Source organism: Amblyomma americanum, chromosome 11 (genome assembly GCF_052857255.1).
Source record: "Amblyomma americanum isolate KBUSLIRL-KWMA chromosome 11, ASM5285725v1, whole genome shotgun sequence".
Classification (NCBI taxonomy): domain Eukaryota; kingdom Metazoa; phylum Arthropoda; class Arachnida; order Ixodida; family Ixodidae; genus Amblyomma; species Amblyomma americanum.
In genome coordinates this window covers 59,949,796-59,969,874 of record NC_135507.1, presented here as the reverse complement: position 1 = coordinate 59,969,874, position 20,079 = coordinate 59,949,796, and the positions used below count along the sequence as shown (strand labels likewise).

The 20,079-nt window shown below is 43.6% G+C and overlaps 1 protein-coding gene across 1 annotated transcript in view; it reads right to left on the bottom strand.

The window, feature by feature from the left end:
• Positions 1 to 1,132: 1,132 nt before the first annotated feature.
• Positions 1,133 to 20,079, bottom strand: part of LOC144110631 (uncharacterized) — a 33,697-nt gene continuing 14,750 nt past the window's right edge. The window contains exons 3-4 of the mRNA XM_077643667.1: positions 16,838 to 17,047; positions 1,133 to 9,774 (exon numbers count right to left, since the gene is read on the bottom strand). Of these exons, the coding sequence (XP_077499793.1) occupies positions 9,005 to 9,774; positions 16,838 to 17,047 (980 nt within the window). The 3' untranslated portion in view covers positions 1,133 to 9,004. The remainder of the gene's footprint in view (positions 9,775 to 16,837; positions 17,048 to 20,079) is intronic.

Sequence of the window (20,079 nt, the reverse complement as noted above, 5' to 3'; positions counted from 1 at the left end):
TTCATACTGCTAAAAGCATAAATTGCTATGGGTACGTGCTGCGGCGTTCTTAGTTCCTCACGGTCAACCACATGTCGCTGTCATGTTGCAGTAGGTCTCTCTTACCTCTTCCTGCTGCACTAAACAGGAAATGGCAGGCCGCTGTGCTGGCTCAGTGGTTAGGGCACTCGGCTACTGACCCAGAGTACCCGGGTTCGAACCCGACCGCGGCAGCTGCGTTTCGATGGTGGAAAAACGCAAAAGGCACCTGTCTGCTGTGCCACATCAGTGCACGCTAAATATCCCCAGGTGTTCGAAATTATTCAGGCATTTTTTGCGGCACCTCTTTCTCCTTTCATTCCCACCTTTTTTCCTTTTCTTACGGTGGGGGTTCGGGTGTCCACCGAGATACGTGAGCAAGTTACTTCGTCATTTCCTTTCCTCAAAAACCAATTTTCCAATTTTCAGGACCCATTGGTACCACTGCACTTATCTGTTCTCAGAAATAGTCTTTATTTCACAAGGTGACGCAGTTGGGTTTGTTCTTTCTATCTTTGTGAAAGTAGCAACACTCTCCTCCCTTCGGCTGCTTTCCTCCTCGAATTACACTCTCCCACCAGCGGGCACGCTGGGCACGCAATCTGAACCCATCTACGCGCAGGAGACAATGCCACGGGAGGGTCACTGGAAGGGCTTGCTGTTCCGGCTTTTGAAAGCATTCATTTAAAAACTGCTGTGCACAAGTATTATAATCGCCTTGTAAATGTTACGTTAGGTTGTAGTGGCACGTATCCCTCATGACAATAAAGAAGTGAACCAGAAGGCATGCTCTAAATGGCAAGAAAAATTTTGCACTTCAGCGTCATTCTCAGGTACACTGAGGCATCGGGAACGAAGAGTAAAACTGAGCAGGAAATTAAGCTGCCATTGTCTTGGGCAACAGACAGATGACATTCAATGGGGCCAACAGCCACTTAAGAAATCTGAATCTATGTCCAACAAAAAAAAATGAATCTATGTGCATGAACGATACACAGGCCGATTTTCGCATCCCATTTGGCTAATGTACGAAGCAAAAGTGTCGGGTGTCGCATGGTTTCGTTTCCAGCTTGCAATTTGTAAGCTCCTACGACTGCTAATCAAAGGCAGTGCATACACAAATAAGTCATTTTTATTTCTTCTCAAAAATCTATTGGTCGGCAAAGTGACTCGGGCGAAACAGCATCTTAATTTATTGGCACAATACTAGTCGCCCTGAAGGACCGTAAGACATGGCGCGTACAAAATAATTACATCACACACAGTTTTTCAGATACAAAACAAATGTGTCGATAAACAATGTTACAGATTTGCAAAACAATCTCGAGCAGCAAGTTTAATTTTATTGTCACAATACTGGCCGCCTTGTGAACGGCCGTAAGATGTGGTGTATACAGATTACTTTCAGAACACACAGTTCAAAATACAAAACCAATGCACAGAAAAACAGTTACATATTTGGAAGACAATGCGGAAAACTCTTAAGGGAAGGAAAAGATGTTAGAGTTATGTGGGCGGATGAGATTAAGAAGTTTGCAGGGATAGGGCGGCTGCATCTGGCACAGGACAGGGTTAGTTGCAGAGCTACGAGAGAGGCCTTTGTACTCCAGTGGGCATAATCAGGCTGCTGCTGCTGTTGATGATGGTACATGTTGCTGAAAATAGCTCTTAAAAGCATCTGTAAAGGTTTTTTAAAGGCCAAAAGACATCTCATAGTGTGTGTGCCATGTAGATATTATCAACAATGTTGAATGCCATTTACGAAGATGCTGAAAGGAAAAGCCACTTCCGTAAAGAAGGGCCTTGATGCCAAAATTAAGATGCGCCCAATGATTAAATTTATTTTAGACATGCATTAGATTCACGAATAATAGAAGTTTGCAGCTTTGCTACCGTGGATTGCGAGTTCACCTGAGTTAACTGTTCTCAACAGCAGAAAGCCGGCTTCCATAAAGAAGAGCTCAGCAGCCAGAAAAGAGATGCACCTAATGATTCTGCCAGTGAAGTCTTCTGTGGCCTCAGCAGGCCTGTTATGTGTATTTTGTTTTTGATCATGCAGAATATTGTATTAAAATCAATATAGATGCACATTAGAACCATAAACAGTAAAAATTTGTAGCTTCGCTAAAGCTGATTGCGAGTTCACCTGGGTTCACTGTTCTCAAACCACCGTAGACAATCCCGCGCAGACAACTACTTTTCTGAAAATGGTCACACAAACAAAACCAACTGTGGGAAGAGAAAAATAATGTGGTTTCTTAAATTTCACAAATGCTCCGCAAAGCATGCTGGAACATCAAGAGAAGCACAGTACTTCACACAAAACAGTCCTTTTCGTCTGGACAAACTCTGTCTTTGCTATGTTGATCAGCCATTGTTTTATTAGCAGCTCGTCGCATTTCCCTCGAGGAGTGCAAATAAAGTTAATCCTTTTTCCAGCCTGTTTAACATTGAAATACGCCAAAGTACCACATCACGCAGTGCAGGCGCGTGCCAGCGGACACTGTATGATGCAGGCCAATCCCGACAGGGTAAAACTAAAAAGCAAACAAAAGTTTTTGCACCTCATGGTGACGTGGTGACCACGTGAAGGGGCATTCTGGTGCCCGGAAGCCAACGATTGGGCAGAAAAACCTGCCCCCATTCTCTTTGAGGAGGTCAGCAATAGGAAAGTGAGGAGGAAGACGCAGGGCGGGGAAAATCCAGGAGATGCGGGGGGGGGGGGGGGGGAATTTCTCATTTTTGCTCTCTACGTGCTCTGTACAAAGAACAGTTAGGAAAAACGTAAGCCTGATGCCACGACCGTAATATGTGTTCTTCCTACATTGAGCAGAAATTAACACAAAAGATATGTCACTTGAGAGCAAAACGAGCATTTGTTGCTCTCGACTACTATCCAGCGACACACTGTATTAGGTTACATGTAGTTATCGGGTATCAGCTTACTCAGAAATCTTCCTTTCAAAAAGTGCATGCCCATATCTACGCAGTTGTGTGACTTAAGTTTCTTAAATATTATCTTGACTCATTATGGCAATTGCATCCCTCACCTATAGCTTTCACAATTTAGCTTTCGTGCTATATTCGTGAAGCCATGTGGTCTTCAACAGCGGTCACCATTTCATTGACATTTTACCTTCCTTTATGGCATGTTCTCCATAAATTTTGCAGGCTATTTTTGGAAATTTAAAGGGAAGAATGGCCCAGCATCAAGTAACGAGGACAACAGGAGAGCACACACATGCACAAGTGCCAACTGTCGACTTTATTGTTTGGGTGCCACTATGCCGAAGTCATACAACGCAACATGCCCCACACACGTGCATGCACACTCACGAGTGTGTCCTCTCCTGCTCTCCTCGTTACATGATGCCGCGCCATTCTTCTCTTTAGCTTGTCTGACAAACTTGCCCAAGCCTATGCGTTTCTTAATTTATTTTCTACAATATTCTACCACACCTAACTGCTTATTGAACAGGCATAAAGTTATGTGGTTAGTAATGTAAAGCCTGCATTTACTGCTGGAGAGATGTGAACGTACAAATGAGTACCATTCCACCAAATAACATCCTCTGTGCAGGTGTCTGTAATCACTATATACTGTTTTTCAACCATCAAGAACATGTGGATGCCAAACTAAATTAGCAACACCACATTATTAATGCTGCCACCCCATGGAAGTGTATCATTTTAACCTTCTGCATGAAAAATGTTCTGGATATTTCGTGGGAATTCTCCGGTAGTTTCGTGCTTTTTCGTTGCATTAACTGGAGGTTGTGGTAAAAACACTTACTTTCCACAAGAAAAGGGAGTGAAGAGCATTGTCAATCAACACGTCGCATTTTTGAGAAGATGAAAAAAAATGAAAACAAGGGCCCGTTAATTTTAAAGATCTGTTGGGATAATAGTATGAATATATATATAAGGGTAATTAAAACAGGTTTAAAAGTGCTGTTCACACAGTGTTGTCATCCCAAATAGTGATGAACCAATCTGCCGAATCTATATTTCTGTTTCAGCAAACTGAAATATTCCTTGTTAAGACAAAGGCGACGAAGATGCAGAAGTGCGCACACTAATTTTCTGAAGTGTTCTGGATCCATAAAGAAGAAAATGCTTGCACTCATATCACATCAATAAGAGTAGCAGTGCTTGGTTTTGTTTTCTTTTAGTTCTTTGACCCGTCTCTCTCTGCAACATGAGCACTCCATCTTAGAATGGCTGAAATAATGATTTGTATTTGTCTTTAAATCATCTCTGTATTCTAGTGCCATATCTTTCAGCCCATAAATTTAAAAACACTATATACAGAGCGACCAGTTGTTATTCGGTGTATGTCTGTGTCATGTCCACAATGTGCTTGTGCTGCCATCATGTGTAAAGGCAGTCGCTTCGCTGCAGTGCTCACACTTGTATGGACGCTCAGCCATGTGGGTACGAAGGTGGTGCGTCAGGGTGCTCTTGAGAACAAAGCTGCCCACAGCTTCAGCTTTCTGTGGGCACTACATCCTTATACTTTGCATGGATGAAAAAATTTATTGATTTGATTACAAATCCTGGAAACTTGTTACAGAACACAATTACAACTGATAATACACTCCCAAGCAGCAAGTTAACTATTTGTGACCTAATCAACTTCATGAAAAAAAATAATATAATACTGAAGTGCAAATTTGAGAGTGCAATGGCATACCGTCTAGCCAGAGGGTTCACCTGAAAACAAAGAGACGTCAACCAGTAGAATGCAACTTCGCTGTGAACAAGGACCTCGTGCTGGGAACAGAAACGTAAATTAAGACCTTTTTTCTGGTTGACGCCTCTGTTTTGAAAACTAATAATGCTCACAACACATACCTAAATCTAAGGATGGAGTAGAAGTTTCTTAAAGCTGACTGCTTTTTAACAAATGCAACTCTAAAAGCTGTTTATAAAATGAAATAATTTTTTATGTCACTGGCGCTTTGAGAAATGCAGTAACCAAAGCACGTTCACTTGACTTTCCGTAAGCAAAGCATATTATACAGTGGCTTGCTATATAAATCCTTAAATACCCTGAAACTGGCACTGTAAAATGGAATGAGAACTACACTGAAGAAGGATGGAAAGTTGAGCGAGTTGGTAACAGTTCATGGTGGGTGGAACAATGCAAACAGACGAGAGACGTGAAGAGGAAGACGCAGACAAGCACTGACTCGCAACTAATGTTTTTATTGAGCAGAACATACATTTTATACCCAAAAAACACGTGACATATCAGTACCATAGCAATTGCACTGGCAATTTCAAAAGTTACATCGCTACACACTTATCAGCCGCAAGGTACACTCTCATCAACAACGAGCCTCCCCTCACCCCCCTTATTTTCAGTTCATGAATTATCTAAAAATGAAACCTCATAATCAACCAGAAGCAAGGAAGGCTGGCTAACACACTCTGATTGTCTTTTTCGAAAGAAATATGCCTCCATTATTTCCCTGGTTGTCTTATCTCTGTGGCAAAACAAAATCTTTGTTTTGGTGACCAAGGGGCAGCTTTTTTTCTTTTTCTTTTCCTGTTTTCTGCACTCGCGGCAATGATCTCTCAGATGGGAATAACTTAAATTCGAGAGTGAATTCAAGTGTTCCCACAAATGAATATTAACGCAACGGGCGGTTTGGCCTATGTAAACTTTCTTCCAAAAGAATGGAAACTCAGAAACAACTGAGGAGGCGCAATCGACCAACCGTGACCCGTGTGCTACTTGGCATTGGAACAGGCTAACACTTTTATTTGTTCATGGCGATTGCTAATGGCTCGGCATAGCCACTCAACATTTACGGTGCCGGAAAAAAGGACGTTGACTTCGATACGTCCAGCCACATTTTCAAATTGTGTGCTATCTTGTGTACATACGGAATAACAGCCAGTTTCTGATGTAACTTTTCACTTTTTGGTTTCACAAATTCCGCCCTTACCAACTGCAAAAGCTTTTCACATGTTGATGAAATAAAACTGTCTGGAAAACCTGCGCTTTTTAGCCGAATGACTTGTGACAGCACACTATCTGCAATGCAATGATGATACGTGTTCTGAAGGCCAGACCGAATGCAATACATAGAAATTTCGTTTTTTACAATTTTTGAGTGCCCGGATGAATAGTTTAAAACAGGTTTCTGGGACCTTAGTGAATACTCCCAACACACGTGGTCATTTTTGAAAAACAATTTGAAGCTTAAAAGCTGGACAGCATCATTTGATGCAGCCTCAAACGTGAGCGCGCTCACTGAAAGACCTAAGTGGTGCGCATCTTCCTCAGCACTGCGCTAGTGTTTTGAGTGCCCTGAAGCGGCAGAAATCGGAGACGGTTCTGTTGATAATGGTGTGTGTGAACTGGTATCTGCACATGATCTGGTTTTCCTTATATTGGCTGCGCTGCCAGTGAATAAAGTTAGATGAAGTTTTGCGCTAGTCCTGTGTACCTCTTTCTTGTGTTTGTCTGGGTTGCGCTACAGCTCTTTTGTTTCAAAATGCACCATCTAGCCCAACAAAAAGTTCTTCTAAACCATGTTTCACTGCTAAACGAGTGTAATTTTGGGTCCTTGGCGACGGCGACGCCAAAAGTGGAAGGTGATAAGTTAGATTTGTTTTTCTCTGCAAAAACTCATAAAAGCAACATTCCTTTCAGAGCCATCGTTTCGGAAGCAGGCACTTGGCAATACTCGGTATTCAGTTAGCTGCGAAAGCATCTTTCAAAGTCAGTTGTGGACGATCCATTTATGGTTGACAAAACAGATAGGTTGGTGCAGTTCCTAAAGCTTAGTAATCTGGGGTTGTGTTCAGGCTTCGGTGTCGACATTGAAGACCTATATTATTCTCTGCCTTACAAAGGCATGTTGGAAGCAGTCAAAAAGTGCATCGCTGAAGAAAATGACGAAGCGTTTTATGGGTCACTGCAGGATCTGTCAAGACCTTTCTTGAAATCTTGTCGTTTTATTTAAAGTCCACATACGTTGGGTGGCGAGGTGAAGTGTATGTGGAAAAAAAGGGCATATGTATTGGATCAAAGAGGGCGCCCACATTAAGCAATATTTTTCTAGGTCAACTGGACAGAACTATTAACAAACACATCAATGCACTGGCAATACGAATTTTCAGATTTGTAGACGATTTTCTGGTGCTGGTTGAGAAAGAAAACTTAAGCAGGAGGATAGCGGAAATCTTGAAGCTCTTTCGCGAGAGTGCAAAAGGATTGTCATTCATGCATGAGGTTCCATCAAACAATGCTATCCAGTTTTTAAGCCTCAAATTGTTTTTCAAAAATGTCCAAGTGCGTTGGGAGCATTCAGCAAGGTCCCAGAAACCAGTTTTAAGCCATTTATACGGGAACTCGATAATTGTAAAAAACGAAATTGCTGTGTCTTTCATTCGCACTAGTCTTCAGAACTCGTGTCATCATTGTATTCCAGATAGTGTGCTGTCACAAGTCCGCAGGCTAAAAAGCGCACGTTTTCCACACAATGTTATTTCATCAACTTGCGAAAAGCTTTTGCGACTGGTAAGGGCGGAATGTGTGAAACCAAACAGCGAAAAGTTGCATAACAAACTGGCTGTTATTCCGTATGTACACAAGATAGCACACAATTTGAAAAATGTGGCTGGACGTTTCGAAGTCGACGTCGTTTTTTTCGGCAACGAAAAAGTTGTGTGGGCTATGCCGAGCCATTAGCAATTAACATGAACTAATAAAAAGTGTTAGCCCGTTCCAACGCCAAGTGGCACACAGGTCACGGTTGGTCGATTGCGCCAGCTCAGTTGTTTCTGACCTTCCACTCTCTTGTAAGAAAGTTTACATAGGCCAAACCGGCCGTTGCATTTAGTATTCGTTTGTGGGAACACTTGAACTCACTCTCGGATTCAAGTCATTCCCATCTGAGAGAAAACTGCCGCGAGTGCAGAAAACAGGAAAAAGAAAAAATGCCGCCCCTTGGTCACCAAAACAAGGATTTTGTTTTGCCACACAAATAAAACAATCAGGGAAATAATGGAGGCGTATTTCATTCGAAAAAAGACAAGCATTGTGTGTTAGCGAGCCTTCCTTGTTTCAGGTTGATAAGGAGGTTTCGGTTTTAGATATTTCACGAAGTGAAAGTAAGATGGGGGAGGCTCGTTGATGAGAGCGTACCTTGTGGCTGATAAGCGTGTAGCGATGTAACCTTTGAAAGTGCCAGCTCAAGTGCTATGTTACTGACATGCCACGTGTTTTTGTGGTATAAAATGTATGTTCTCAATAAAAACATTAATTGCAAGTCAGCGCTTGTCTGTGTCTTTCTCTTCTCGTCTCTCATCTGTTCGCGCTGTTCCACCCACCATGATGAGAACAACTTTTGTTGAGACAGTGAGATGATTGTTTGCCTCCAAATCTATAAAGCATGTTTGTCAAGACTGACAATGCAATTTGTAATGAAAATACGCCACATGCAACGATCACAGATTATTCGACAACAGATAATCCACAGGAATGTAGTGCAATAAAGCCTTCATTTTTAAATACCTAAACCAAGAGAAAACTCTAAGAACAAAAGCGAGCAATGTTTATCATCAGGCGGCTAGGCTTGTTTCTCTGCTCGAGTACAATACAGCCCCAACAAAAGCATGAAAAGAATAATGAAACAGCATGCTTCTCTGGTGGCATTAAACTCGCTATAGGATGCAGAACTGCTCTGACGTCAGTCAATTTGCTAGCTAGTGCCAAACACTGCAGCCACAATTCATGCACATCATTCAATGCGCTGAAACTAATAAAATGACATGATCATATCCGTACATGGCACGATTTCAGTCTCATTCATGACAGTACCAGCTTGGTATGTTCAGGTTTCTTATGGAGGAGTGAACGCAACCAAAAGATTGCTCTGTGTAGACGTACTTTGAAGAAATGTAAATTTGCATTCTTTTCTCAAGAAAGCAAATTAAAAAGTGAGAAGTCAGCTAGCAATGGCTTTAACATTTAATGCTGGGAAGAGGTATCAAAACTTTGAGGAACCGTGGTTTTTGAAACGTGTTTGTTCTCATGGCGTTTTAAATCCCATTTTTCTTTAAACGTCTTTGTGCAAAACTGACACTGATAAGGTCTTTCACTCTTATGGGCTCGCACATGCCTAGCAAGGGCTGTACTCCGATTAAAGGCCATGGGGCAGAGCTGGCACTGGAATGGTCTCTCACCCGTGTGGGTGTGAAGGTGATTCACCAGCGTGCCTTTTTCAGCAAAGCTGTTCCCACAGTGGTCACAGTTGTATGGTCTCTCACCCGTGTGGGTACGAAGGTGTTGCACCAGGCGGCATTTATGAGCAAAGCTGCTGTCACAGTGGTCACAATTGTATGGACGCTCACCCGTATGGGTGCGAAGGTGTGCCACCAGTGTCTCCTTTTGAGCAAAGCTATTTCCACAGTGGTCACACTTGTACGGACGCTCACCCGTGTGGGTGCGAAGGTGTCGGTCCAGGTGGCCCTTTCGAGAAAAGCTGCTGTCACAGTGGTTACACTTGTATGGACGCTCACCCGTGTGGATACGGATGTGGTGGATCAGGCTGATCTTTTGAGTAAAGATCTTCCCACAATGATTACACTTGTAGGGACGGTCATCCGTTAGGGTGAGAAGGTGCTGGTCTTGGCAGTTTTTCTTCGTGAAGCGCTGACTGCAGTGGGGGGACTGGTGCAGCTGCTGACTCATGTTCTCCCCAGACAGCACTCTGAGCTTGGGATCAGCTGTGACCAGGCCTGCACCAAGTAAGGCGGGGTGTTTTTAGGGAAATACGAGACCATGCGTGTTTGGTGGTGGCAATATTACACAATATTTAACTCAAGTCTATTTCAGTGTCAATGGGTTAACGCTCAAAACAGAAAGATGAGTTTTTAAAATAAAATTTCCTCGTAATTATAAATTTCCATAGAGCTGGAGCATGAATATTTTAACTTTCAAACAATTACTCAGAGCAACAAGCATACTCAGTAGGCAGCTTAAGAGTCTCAGCAACTTACACAAAGTGCTCATATAATGCCTGGCTTCATGGAGATCTTCCAAGCCTGCCCAGGAGTTTTGCACGAATAACATGTCTATGAGCTTTCATTAGTGACACAGTACACCGGCAATGAGTGTATTCCTTCTGTCTACAGAAGCAAAGCAAAAAATATTAGGAAGGCAGAACTCCTTTAATAAATCTAGCATAATGAGGTCTGCTGGTCTGACAAAATAAATGCAGAACAGAAACGGTCACATTGAAAACCACAAGGACAAAACCATTTCTGTCAGCAGTGTCACCAATGTAATACACAGCACTAAAGACAAGCATGAATTGTTAACAGGAAATCACAATGAACCAGACTAGATAAGTATTTCCCAACCGCAGATAGGATCAGAAGCACAGGCACTACAAGCTTATGCAGACATCAGATAAAACAGTAGTTATTAAAATCGCCCCACATCTGACCGCACACCACAAGGTATTACTATTGCGATGCAGAGCTCACATTATAAAGTTGTATGCAGAAGCATACAGAAAACAATAAGCCATGAAATAATGAGACACGAAAGATCAAAAGGCTGACAGAATGACAATAGAAACTGAAGAGCTAAACTGGTGAGACTACAGCACAAAAAGCAAGAGTATTATGCAGAAAAGGCACATCCACACAAACACATGCACTTTTTCTACTGCATTTTTTTTTCTCTGTACACTCTAGCTTGCATCTGCAACTTGTGCTGCTGTCTACTGGATCCCAAAGTTTCTTCAGCAATCATGCACAATTTCACCTGTAGAATGTTTCATGATATCCATTGTTCAAGTTGCGATGATCGTTGGTTTATACGGTCTAACAACCCAAAGCAACTCAGGCTATGAGGGATGCCATAGTGGAGACCTCCAGGTAATTTCGACCACCTGGGGTTCTTCAACATGTACTCACACCACACATTACATAGCCTCCTAGCATTTTCCCTCTAAAAACATGACGACAGTGGCTGGGATTCAACCCGTGTCTTTTGAGTCAGCAGCCGAGCACCCTAACCACTGAGACACCATGGCTGGTTGCTGCAACGATGAGGTAGTGTTCTAGGCGTTAACAAGGCAGGGTCTGATACGTCTTATTTTGTGCAACGATACCACAGTCTGAGATCACTGGCTATGCTATTTTACATCATGAACATCAAGCAGTTCAGCCTTCATATGCTTAAGGAATTGGTTTTGGAAGATGGTCCTTCGGGCAGCTTGTGTAATCATTGGTCGCCAATATTCATTTTGATGCCTGCAACATGAAACACAGCAATAAAGATGATTAGAATAAGAACTGCAAGGCGAATAACAAAGTGAGACAAGTTAGACAGCAAAAAAGTACAAACACCTAATATTGATGGCAGGTTTTCTTCTCTACAATGATGCAGAAGACACTAATATGCTTGAATCACCACGTGATATTTGGCTATGACTGGCAAATAATTTATAGTCGAATTGTTCAATCCTGCTTCTTCAGTTCCAACAGCCGAACGATGAACGATGACTGTGACGTCAGCGTGAGTATATAGGCCACGTGCAACATGACAGAACTGCAATATAATCGCTGCTTCTACATTTGTTGTTGTTCCGTCACTTGAGGAAGGCTGGGTTTAGTATTGTAGTGAATTAAAACGAGGAAGCAGCGATTTTATAGCAGTCCTTTCGTGCCTCACATGACTCTCAAGCGAGAAAAAAGCAATAGCAATTTTTGAACGAAGTAACCACTCAAGCTCTTTTAACTATCATCCAATATCTCTGAAAAGCATCCCCTCAAAGCTGCTTGAACGTATAACATGAAACCTTACGGCACCCTTTGAGGCAATTAATTTCTATCCTCAACAGCAGTTTTAGACAGCTACTCAAAAGTATGAATTACAAAACATAGAAGACATGATAAAATGAAGGTAACTGAACAATCACTTATTGCAGAGTTTTACAGCCTTAAAGCAATGCAAAAATTGTTAACAGGGATGAAACACTTCTTGGAAAGGCCTGAGCAATTTATGTGCACTGTTGTAGGGTACAACTTGTAAAAATATTACCTATAGGATGCTGCATTACTCCACTGACCAATCCAAACAATAAACAAATCTAGCTATCCAAACTTATACTGTGTTGAACAATTAAGAGGCGGAAGAGCTGTTAATAAAGTTGTGTGATCAGCTTTCTTAAGTAAACACTTTAACAACAGACTGTTTCATCACACAGAAATTTAGTCCAGCAATCATTAATCTGACCAGTTGCACTGCTGACTTAGTGTTTTCCAAACATACCAGTCATAAATCATCTCTTCCAAGCATCCCGTCCATTGTTACACAGGGTACCGCACTGTTTTTTTACTCTGTGATTAAGTTTTTCAAGTAAATAATGCTTTAACAGATTGCTTTTTCTTAAAAGAAAAAATTCAGTGCAGTGGTTATGAATGTGGGAAGAGATTCGCTTCAGACTTTGTCGTATACGACCATAATAATCATAATTCATCTCTTTCGAGCATCCAGCCAGTTACACTGGGTGCCGTGCTCTCATCTTTAGGGCGTGATTAGCTTTCGTAAGAAGAAACACTTAAACGACACTACTTCCTTGTGATTGAGAAATTCTGTGCAGCAGTCATGAACGTAGGCAGAGTTGCATTGTGGACTTATTCGTATTTATTTATTTATACATACTGCAGCCCCTAAGGGGATATTGCAGAAGTAGAGACATAAGATACATGGTAGGCAGTTGCATATATATGTTGATTCATGCACGCGTACATATATAGGAGTACGTACAAGATACGATATAAAATGAACAAAGCATAGGTGTTAATGACATTCAATGGCAGTAAAAAAATATTGAAGTTCAAGTGAATGAATTTCGCACGGCAGGCATTTCCCGCTTTTGATGGTATGTGGGAAGAAGCTCTATTTACATGTATCAGTGCATGTGCAAAGTGGAAAAGTATTTAAACTATGATGGCACCCAGTTGATAATGGAGTAGAAGAATTAACATGGGTGCTCATTGCCATGAGGTGCAGACAGCTAATGAATATGTATATATGACTGGGGCACTCGGAGTACCTACTACGCCTTGACAGTGATGTTAGAGATAGTGAGTGATAGTGAGATTAGACAGGGGTGAAAATTCACTGTCGAAGCAACATTAGATAAAACGAATTGCGTTGAACAGATTCAATTTTCTCGCAGTACAATTCTTGATACGGATTCCAAACAACAGAGCTGTATTTGATAAGCGGTCGGATTACAGTTTTGCAGGCTGAAAGTTTTGTATGACGATGTGCAGCACGTAATGTGCACCGTAGATACCCAAGTCTCTGAAGTGCTTTACTGCAAGTTAGATTGATGTGCTTGGACCAAGACATGTTAGATGTGAAAAGCAGTCTGAGGTATCCAGCCATATCAATCCTAATTAACCTCTTTCCACAATCCCATCCGTTGCTACACAGGGTGCCGTGTTGTCGTCTTTAATGCTTCTACAGCAGATCAACGACCTGCCATTCACTTATAGACACCCTGCGCCTCGTAGTGCCCACGCAAGAAACTATGCCACATTGGCCCATTAGTTACTCCCCTGTACTTCCGGTCGTCAGCGGACACTGTCACAATATGCAGCTAAACCTATGTACAAGTGCATACTGCAAAGTGAGGCTCTAGCGCAGCAGTTCTTGGGAGATAGTCCGTTCCTTATCCACACCCTGCACGGTCACAGACTATTTTCAGCAGCCGCGATAAGAAGAATACCGAAGGTCTTAAGTGCGCGTTTACACCTGCGAGCTCAAGACGCCATGCAACAATGATTTGTACCGCACCCCGGCCGCACGTCCCCAACACCTGGGCAGCATGAAAGAAATGCCTGTATGTATTCCTCTCTCGATACCAGAATTTTGACTGGCACGCATTCTGCTGCGTTCATTCGTGCAGGAGCAGGGCGTGCACCTCTGTGGCTCGCTGCAAGTTTCACACGCCATGCAAGAACTTCAGCACTGTCGCCACAACGGGGCTGGTGGTTTTAGTTTTTTCTGAACCCGTGTAGTCAGTTTGGTCTTAGTGCAGTGCCTATCGCATATGGAGAGCCTCTTTGACACTTTAAGACGATTACAGCGTTGACCAGCCCTCAGTCTTACAATGTTTTGAGCCCATACTTTGTCCTTTCTCTAGAGACTACTGCATGACTTGGCTCTCCTTGTGCAAGCCCGTCTTCCGGACACTGCCAAGGTTGTTCTGTTCTGCGTGCCTCCATTTATCGCACTGCCCTCACCATTCACATCTGCTTTTTGCTAACAATTGGCTCACGCTTTCGATGAGTCACTGCATGTCGTACTAACAAATTGCCTCGACCGCACTTTACTTTCTGCTGAGCCTAACAACTTGCTCTCCAGAGGCTTCCTATCCGACATCATGATCCTAACTCCCTGTCCCGCAACTTGATTTCAACCACGCTGTTTCACCAACGTTGCGTTCTGGCCCGAGGTTTCAGCGGTGCATTCAAGTAACTCGCTGTCACTCTTTTTACAGCAAAGCGTTGTCTCTAATACTTAGCTACTATTGTTCGCCAGCCGCATTGAAGGAAAGTATCCTTTGTATCCTTTACTGCACTGGCCTGCAAACTCACTACACTCCTCTTGAAAGCTTCAGCTTCACTTGTCAAAGCAGCCTCTGTTTAAGGGCTAGAGACAGGCGCCTTGCCTTTGTTCGCGTTATCAGTGTTCGCTAACGGAGCAGGTCGCTCGGCTTTGTTTTTGATGGGGTAGCTGCAACTCTTTTTCTCTGCCTCTAAATCGGCAAATGCTGCCCCTGCAGCTGCCAAAGGTCCTTTCTGGGCTTAAACCTGCGCTGTCATTACTCTCCTGGCCAACGGCTGTGTCACTAGCTAACCAAGCGGGGTTCCTAGACTGGACGCATGACACTCAGGTGGGAGCGCTGCCCGCTTCCATCACTTCGTACTTTAGAGTGTGCCTCTACACGAATGGCAAAATACCCCTAAAGAGCTCTTATCGCCGTCTCATAGTTGCTGACCTCCTCGTCGGTCAGGTGCACTAATACACCGCTGATATCATCTGGCAGTGTGGTCAGCAACGTCTTTAACCAGCAGCCTTGGTCTAGCTCCTCCTCAGCGCAAATTTGCTTGAAAATTTGTGAGGAAAGTTGTAAAACTTTCTCGTCTTCGAAAACTTCTCAAAAAAGCTCTCGCTTTTTCCCATTTGCAGCAACTGAACTTCAGGTGTGAGCTCCTGCAGCTCTTTTTCGTGCAGGTTCACTAGCTCAGCCCATCTCTCACGGCATTAGCCTTGCTATTCTCTTTCTTGTTCCTCGCGAAGTTTTTGCCTTTCCTGTTCTTTCTCCTCCTGGAGCCTTCACTCCAGAATCATTTCCCAAGCCTCGTCTCACTCCTCGACTGTCACCTATTCTGCCCGCGTAACGCCCCAAAATGGATTCTCTTGTTTTAGTGGGCTCTACTGAAATGCCCACTCCTTTCAAAATTTCAAGGAGGTCCTCTGCCTTGAACTTATCCATCGTGGATCACACCTTGTGCCGCTGATTTCTGCAAAAACACAAGCCTCAGCTTAAAGTGAACAAAACATAAAATTGTCGAAATCTTATTTCCCAGGCTGTAAAACAAAAAGAATCGGGGTAAGTTCTATTCAAATGTAGTCTGTCAGCCGAAATCTTTTGCTGCCGGCAAGGAAAGCACAAATAATCTCAACAAAAGCGCATAGCAGATGGTTGAACGCTCATCTAGAGCAAGCCGGTGTAATGGACAAATTTAGCTGCGTATCGTATCTGTATATAATACAGCCTTACCGCAGATGCTAGCACTCGAATGAAAGGCGCTACAATTCGGCCTTGCTTGTCGGCGGCGCTTCTGCTTGCATGATGATCCGCGATGAAAAATTCTCATCTCTTTTCTCTTTATACTCTTCACCCTTGTAGAAATACGCGAGGAGCTGCATGCGTACAGTACTTATCAGATATTTTAAGCATTTCTGGCAGAAGGCCCGAGCCTCAAGCTATACGACAGTCGACGATGACAGAATCAGCACGCCTCGTAAGCCGCAATGTGAAAACTGCGTGGCCCCATATATGCCCGCATAGATGCCTCGAGCAATGTGCTCGTGAGAGCTTGTAATAAAGGACATGTTTCCATCAATCAAGTATGTCTTAAAGCATATCTGCCTTTCCACTGTGCAGAACGCAGCGTATACCACACGCTGCCATATCAATGCTACAACTCAGTGAATACGTTCAGCACATGCATATATGCGTGCATACTGGGCGCAGGAATCTGCAGCCTCTCTAGTGAAAGGCATCGAGCACTATCGCAATATCATCTGGGTGCATGAAATTAACAGCAGAAATATTTTGTGCATATCTATGTGATCCCAATATGAAGCCAAAATTTGTGCTTCCGAGGTGGTCAGATGATTGAACTTGGATCACACACACGTACGCAAAGCAAATATATGAACAGCGAGAACTACCTCAAAAGGAGCCACTGCTGGCGACACAGACGATATGCACCGTGGTCTTGTCGACACTAGTGCCCGCATCGTGCGAAACATTGCACGAAGAACAGTGGTCCTTCTAGTCCAGATAAAAATGGCCACAATCACTTTGTGCTAGCATACAACCTCTCCGTGTCTGCTAGTTGCTCGAGTACTGCCAGCACAAAATTGTCCTCGCGAGTCTGGCTGCCTGATGGCAGCCCGAAACTATTCAGCCAGGTAGTAGGTGCACTGCCACAAAAACAAAAAAAGAAAAATGAACGCGTTCTGGGCAGCCACTGGAAGTACCTGAGGTAGCCCGAGAAAATTGAGCACCTGGCTCCGTGATCTTGCAACCCACAGTCAGCCAGTCGGCAGCCCAAGGCAGATAATTGAAGACGCCCAATGTGGTAACACCCACGGCAAGGAGCAGCACTGATACTCTCACAGCTCGGTCTATGGAAAGGGCAGTCCTCAAACACTGTCGTGTCGACGTGATGAATGCAATCCGGTCAGTGCCTGCGTGGGAAAGGAATGGCACCCTGATTCCCAGCAGGTGAATGAATGTCCTTGTACTCCCCAGCGTGTTGTCTGAAAACACGGGACCTCTGTCGAGGTCGCAGCCGTCTTTCAATTAACATCCTAAGCACAACCTTTCACCAGCATCACTTTGCTCGGCGACCTGAGGGCGGACAGGCCACTTGACGCTGCCTCTGTCGCTGCCGCCGCTATGGTCACCCTGGTCGAGGGAGTCCGCGCCTTAATTCACTTAGGCAGGAGTGCATTCGGACCGTGACAGCACCCTATAGCAATACATGCCAAAAAAAGTTTTCAAAGCAGTTTTATGATTTCACAGTGCACTTAAGATATCGTCTCTTCGTAAAGAAAAGCCGAGTACACCTTATATATATATATACGTATACATATTTAAATATTTAAAGCATCGCAATATGGGGGCGTATGTCACCTTCGGCTGGGAGCGCTCGGAAAGAATGCGCTGGGTAACTTCCAAACAATTTTTTGTTTCGCAGTCTACTCACGGTGGCCGCCATTCGTTAACAGTTGGCGAGTGCTTTGAAAACGACTGACAAAGTGTGCAATGCTAATCCGAAGGCAACATATTTTTAAAACACCGCAATCTTGTTGTGAAGCAGGACAAACCCCGATCTTCTAGTGGTATCCCGCATGCTGCCACGAGTGCTATAGTTGCTCACTGATGCAGTGGTTGAAACTGGACAGCCTAGACAGCTCTACATAAAAAGTTTTCAAACGGCATGATAAGCGAACGAAAGCAAACTGGGTACCGTAGCAGATGAAGGAGCAGACGAAACCACTGGCCGCCTCCACCGCCCACTCGAGTGTTTGTAAAGGCAGCGGGGTTTTGGGGGTCAATGGACTCACAGGCTTCTATCGATGTGGAAACTTGAATAAAAGCGTTAAGCTTTTTGAATCTAGCAGTGTTCACGATGTGAGGGAACTTGTAACTGAAAATGGGAGCGAATGAGCGTCGACTCCTGCCACAAGCTGCCTAGAGAGAAGCCACTGCAAAATAAAGATTTTTAAACCACTCCTTCATTGCAAATAAAGAAATAATATGCACTCCTCAATACTAAATACATCGGCATCTAATTGACCTTCAATGCCACATGACACAAGTTTATATGTCTATAACGTGTTTCCACTGTCATCGTGTACAGGCAGTTGCCTGACAAAGCTATCAATAGCTTCAGCTCTTTAGGGCTAATCCATTCTTGTACTCCGCAAGGATGAACAGAATATTTTATTGATTTATACACAAATCTCATAAATTACAACATACAGTTACAACTAATAAAAAATTCCCAACTACAATGCAGTTAAACACTGGTTAACCGGCAACATGAAAAAAGCAGCTGAAGTATTAGAGCCCACAGCACACTGCTGAATATCTAAATGCACAGGAGAAAATGTTTTGTTCAAATTCTATTTCTGAAACATTTACTTTCACAAGCTGCTCTAAATTACGATAATTTTTATGTCAATAGTCACCCGCCAAATCTAATCGCCAAAGCAAGTTCACCGAGTTTCGATAAGCCCAACATGTTAGGGCTGACAGGAAAAATGCTGAAATGTTAAAGTCACTAAGGTCAAATGGAATAAGACAAGAAGTGCTCTTGTGACAGCAACGCAAAACCCTTTCGCCTAATTTAAATAACATTTGACAAGACTGACTTTGCTGGGGATACAATGTCTAACAAGAATTGGCACCACATTCAAGAGAGGACTACCGTATTTACACAATTGTAAGTTGATTTACAATCGAAACCAAAGCATGACATTATAAATAAAGGCGAGATAAACGATATATCAGGCATGCTACAGCATGGTAGCATTTTTACTGCGCGGCTGTGTCGCATCGCCCTTGGTGCTGGCCTTGAGCAGCTGCTATGTCAACGCGCAGAACCGGCATCCCCGTCCTGCGTGCGGCGGCCTATGGCGGCCGTTGGTTAGCAGGAAATCGGCACACCCCTCCCCCCGCCACCTCCACTCCACACATGTGGTTGCAGATCGCGGCTGCTGACAAGCGGCGGCGGCCCAATAACTCACTCGTTCTACTCTTAACAAACATCCTCTAGGTTTGTTTGTTTTTTCACTTTTAACTGCGCACTCAGCGCTCAAGGGAGCATCATAATTGATGGAAGGGCTGCTGTTCCAATCGCGGCGGCACCGCCACTCGGAATGGCAGCGGCGCTTGGGAGTGTCAGTAGCATATGGAAGAGCCGACGCCGCTCACTCTTAGTTTTTCTTTGCCTTTGACGCATTTGACTACTCCCAGTCATGTTTCACAAGTTTTTAATGTAGTGCTTCGTCAGTTGTCAATTGTGCTCCGACCGGCACTCGTTCACTTCTACATTCAAGACTGCTGTCGTTCTTCACGCTGAAGAAACAAACTGTGCACCGGGGTGGAAGTTCAACGTTTGCAACGGGTAATACAGGTGAGGCAGCTGCAGCGAGGCAAAATTTCCAGCTGTTCCGCGCAATGTCGTGATGTGGCTGCTTGCGAAGTGCGGGAATTCTCTAAACAACGATCACGATAGCAGCGCTAGTTGGACGATGGCGCAAGTGTGGAGGAGTTTTCCAGTGACTGATACATTTTCATTTTTGAATGTGCCCAAGGGCACGCCCGCACGCGGCAGCGGATAGCAGCTGGTGATAAGTGGCGGCCGCAGGATAATGCTATCGCATTCTATTTTCAAAGGCCAAGCTTAAACAACCTCCAAATTTTTATTTTTTCTGAAATGTGATATGGAGGGTCAACCTACATACAAGTCGACTTACAATCATGTAAATACGGTATTTGACAAATGATAACGCACAAGACTGGTGTGGCGGAGTTTTCTTTCTTTTTTCTAAAATTTACACAATAAGAACACACTCAGAACCTACCAGTAAAAGCAAGAAACGTATATCATTCGGAGGTTGGGCTTTGTCTCCTTGTCCTTGTCTCCCAATAAGACAGCAAGCATTATGCGCTCATGGTACTATAAAACACAAAAAAGAACACAACACAA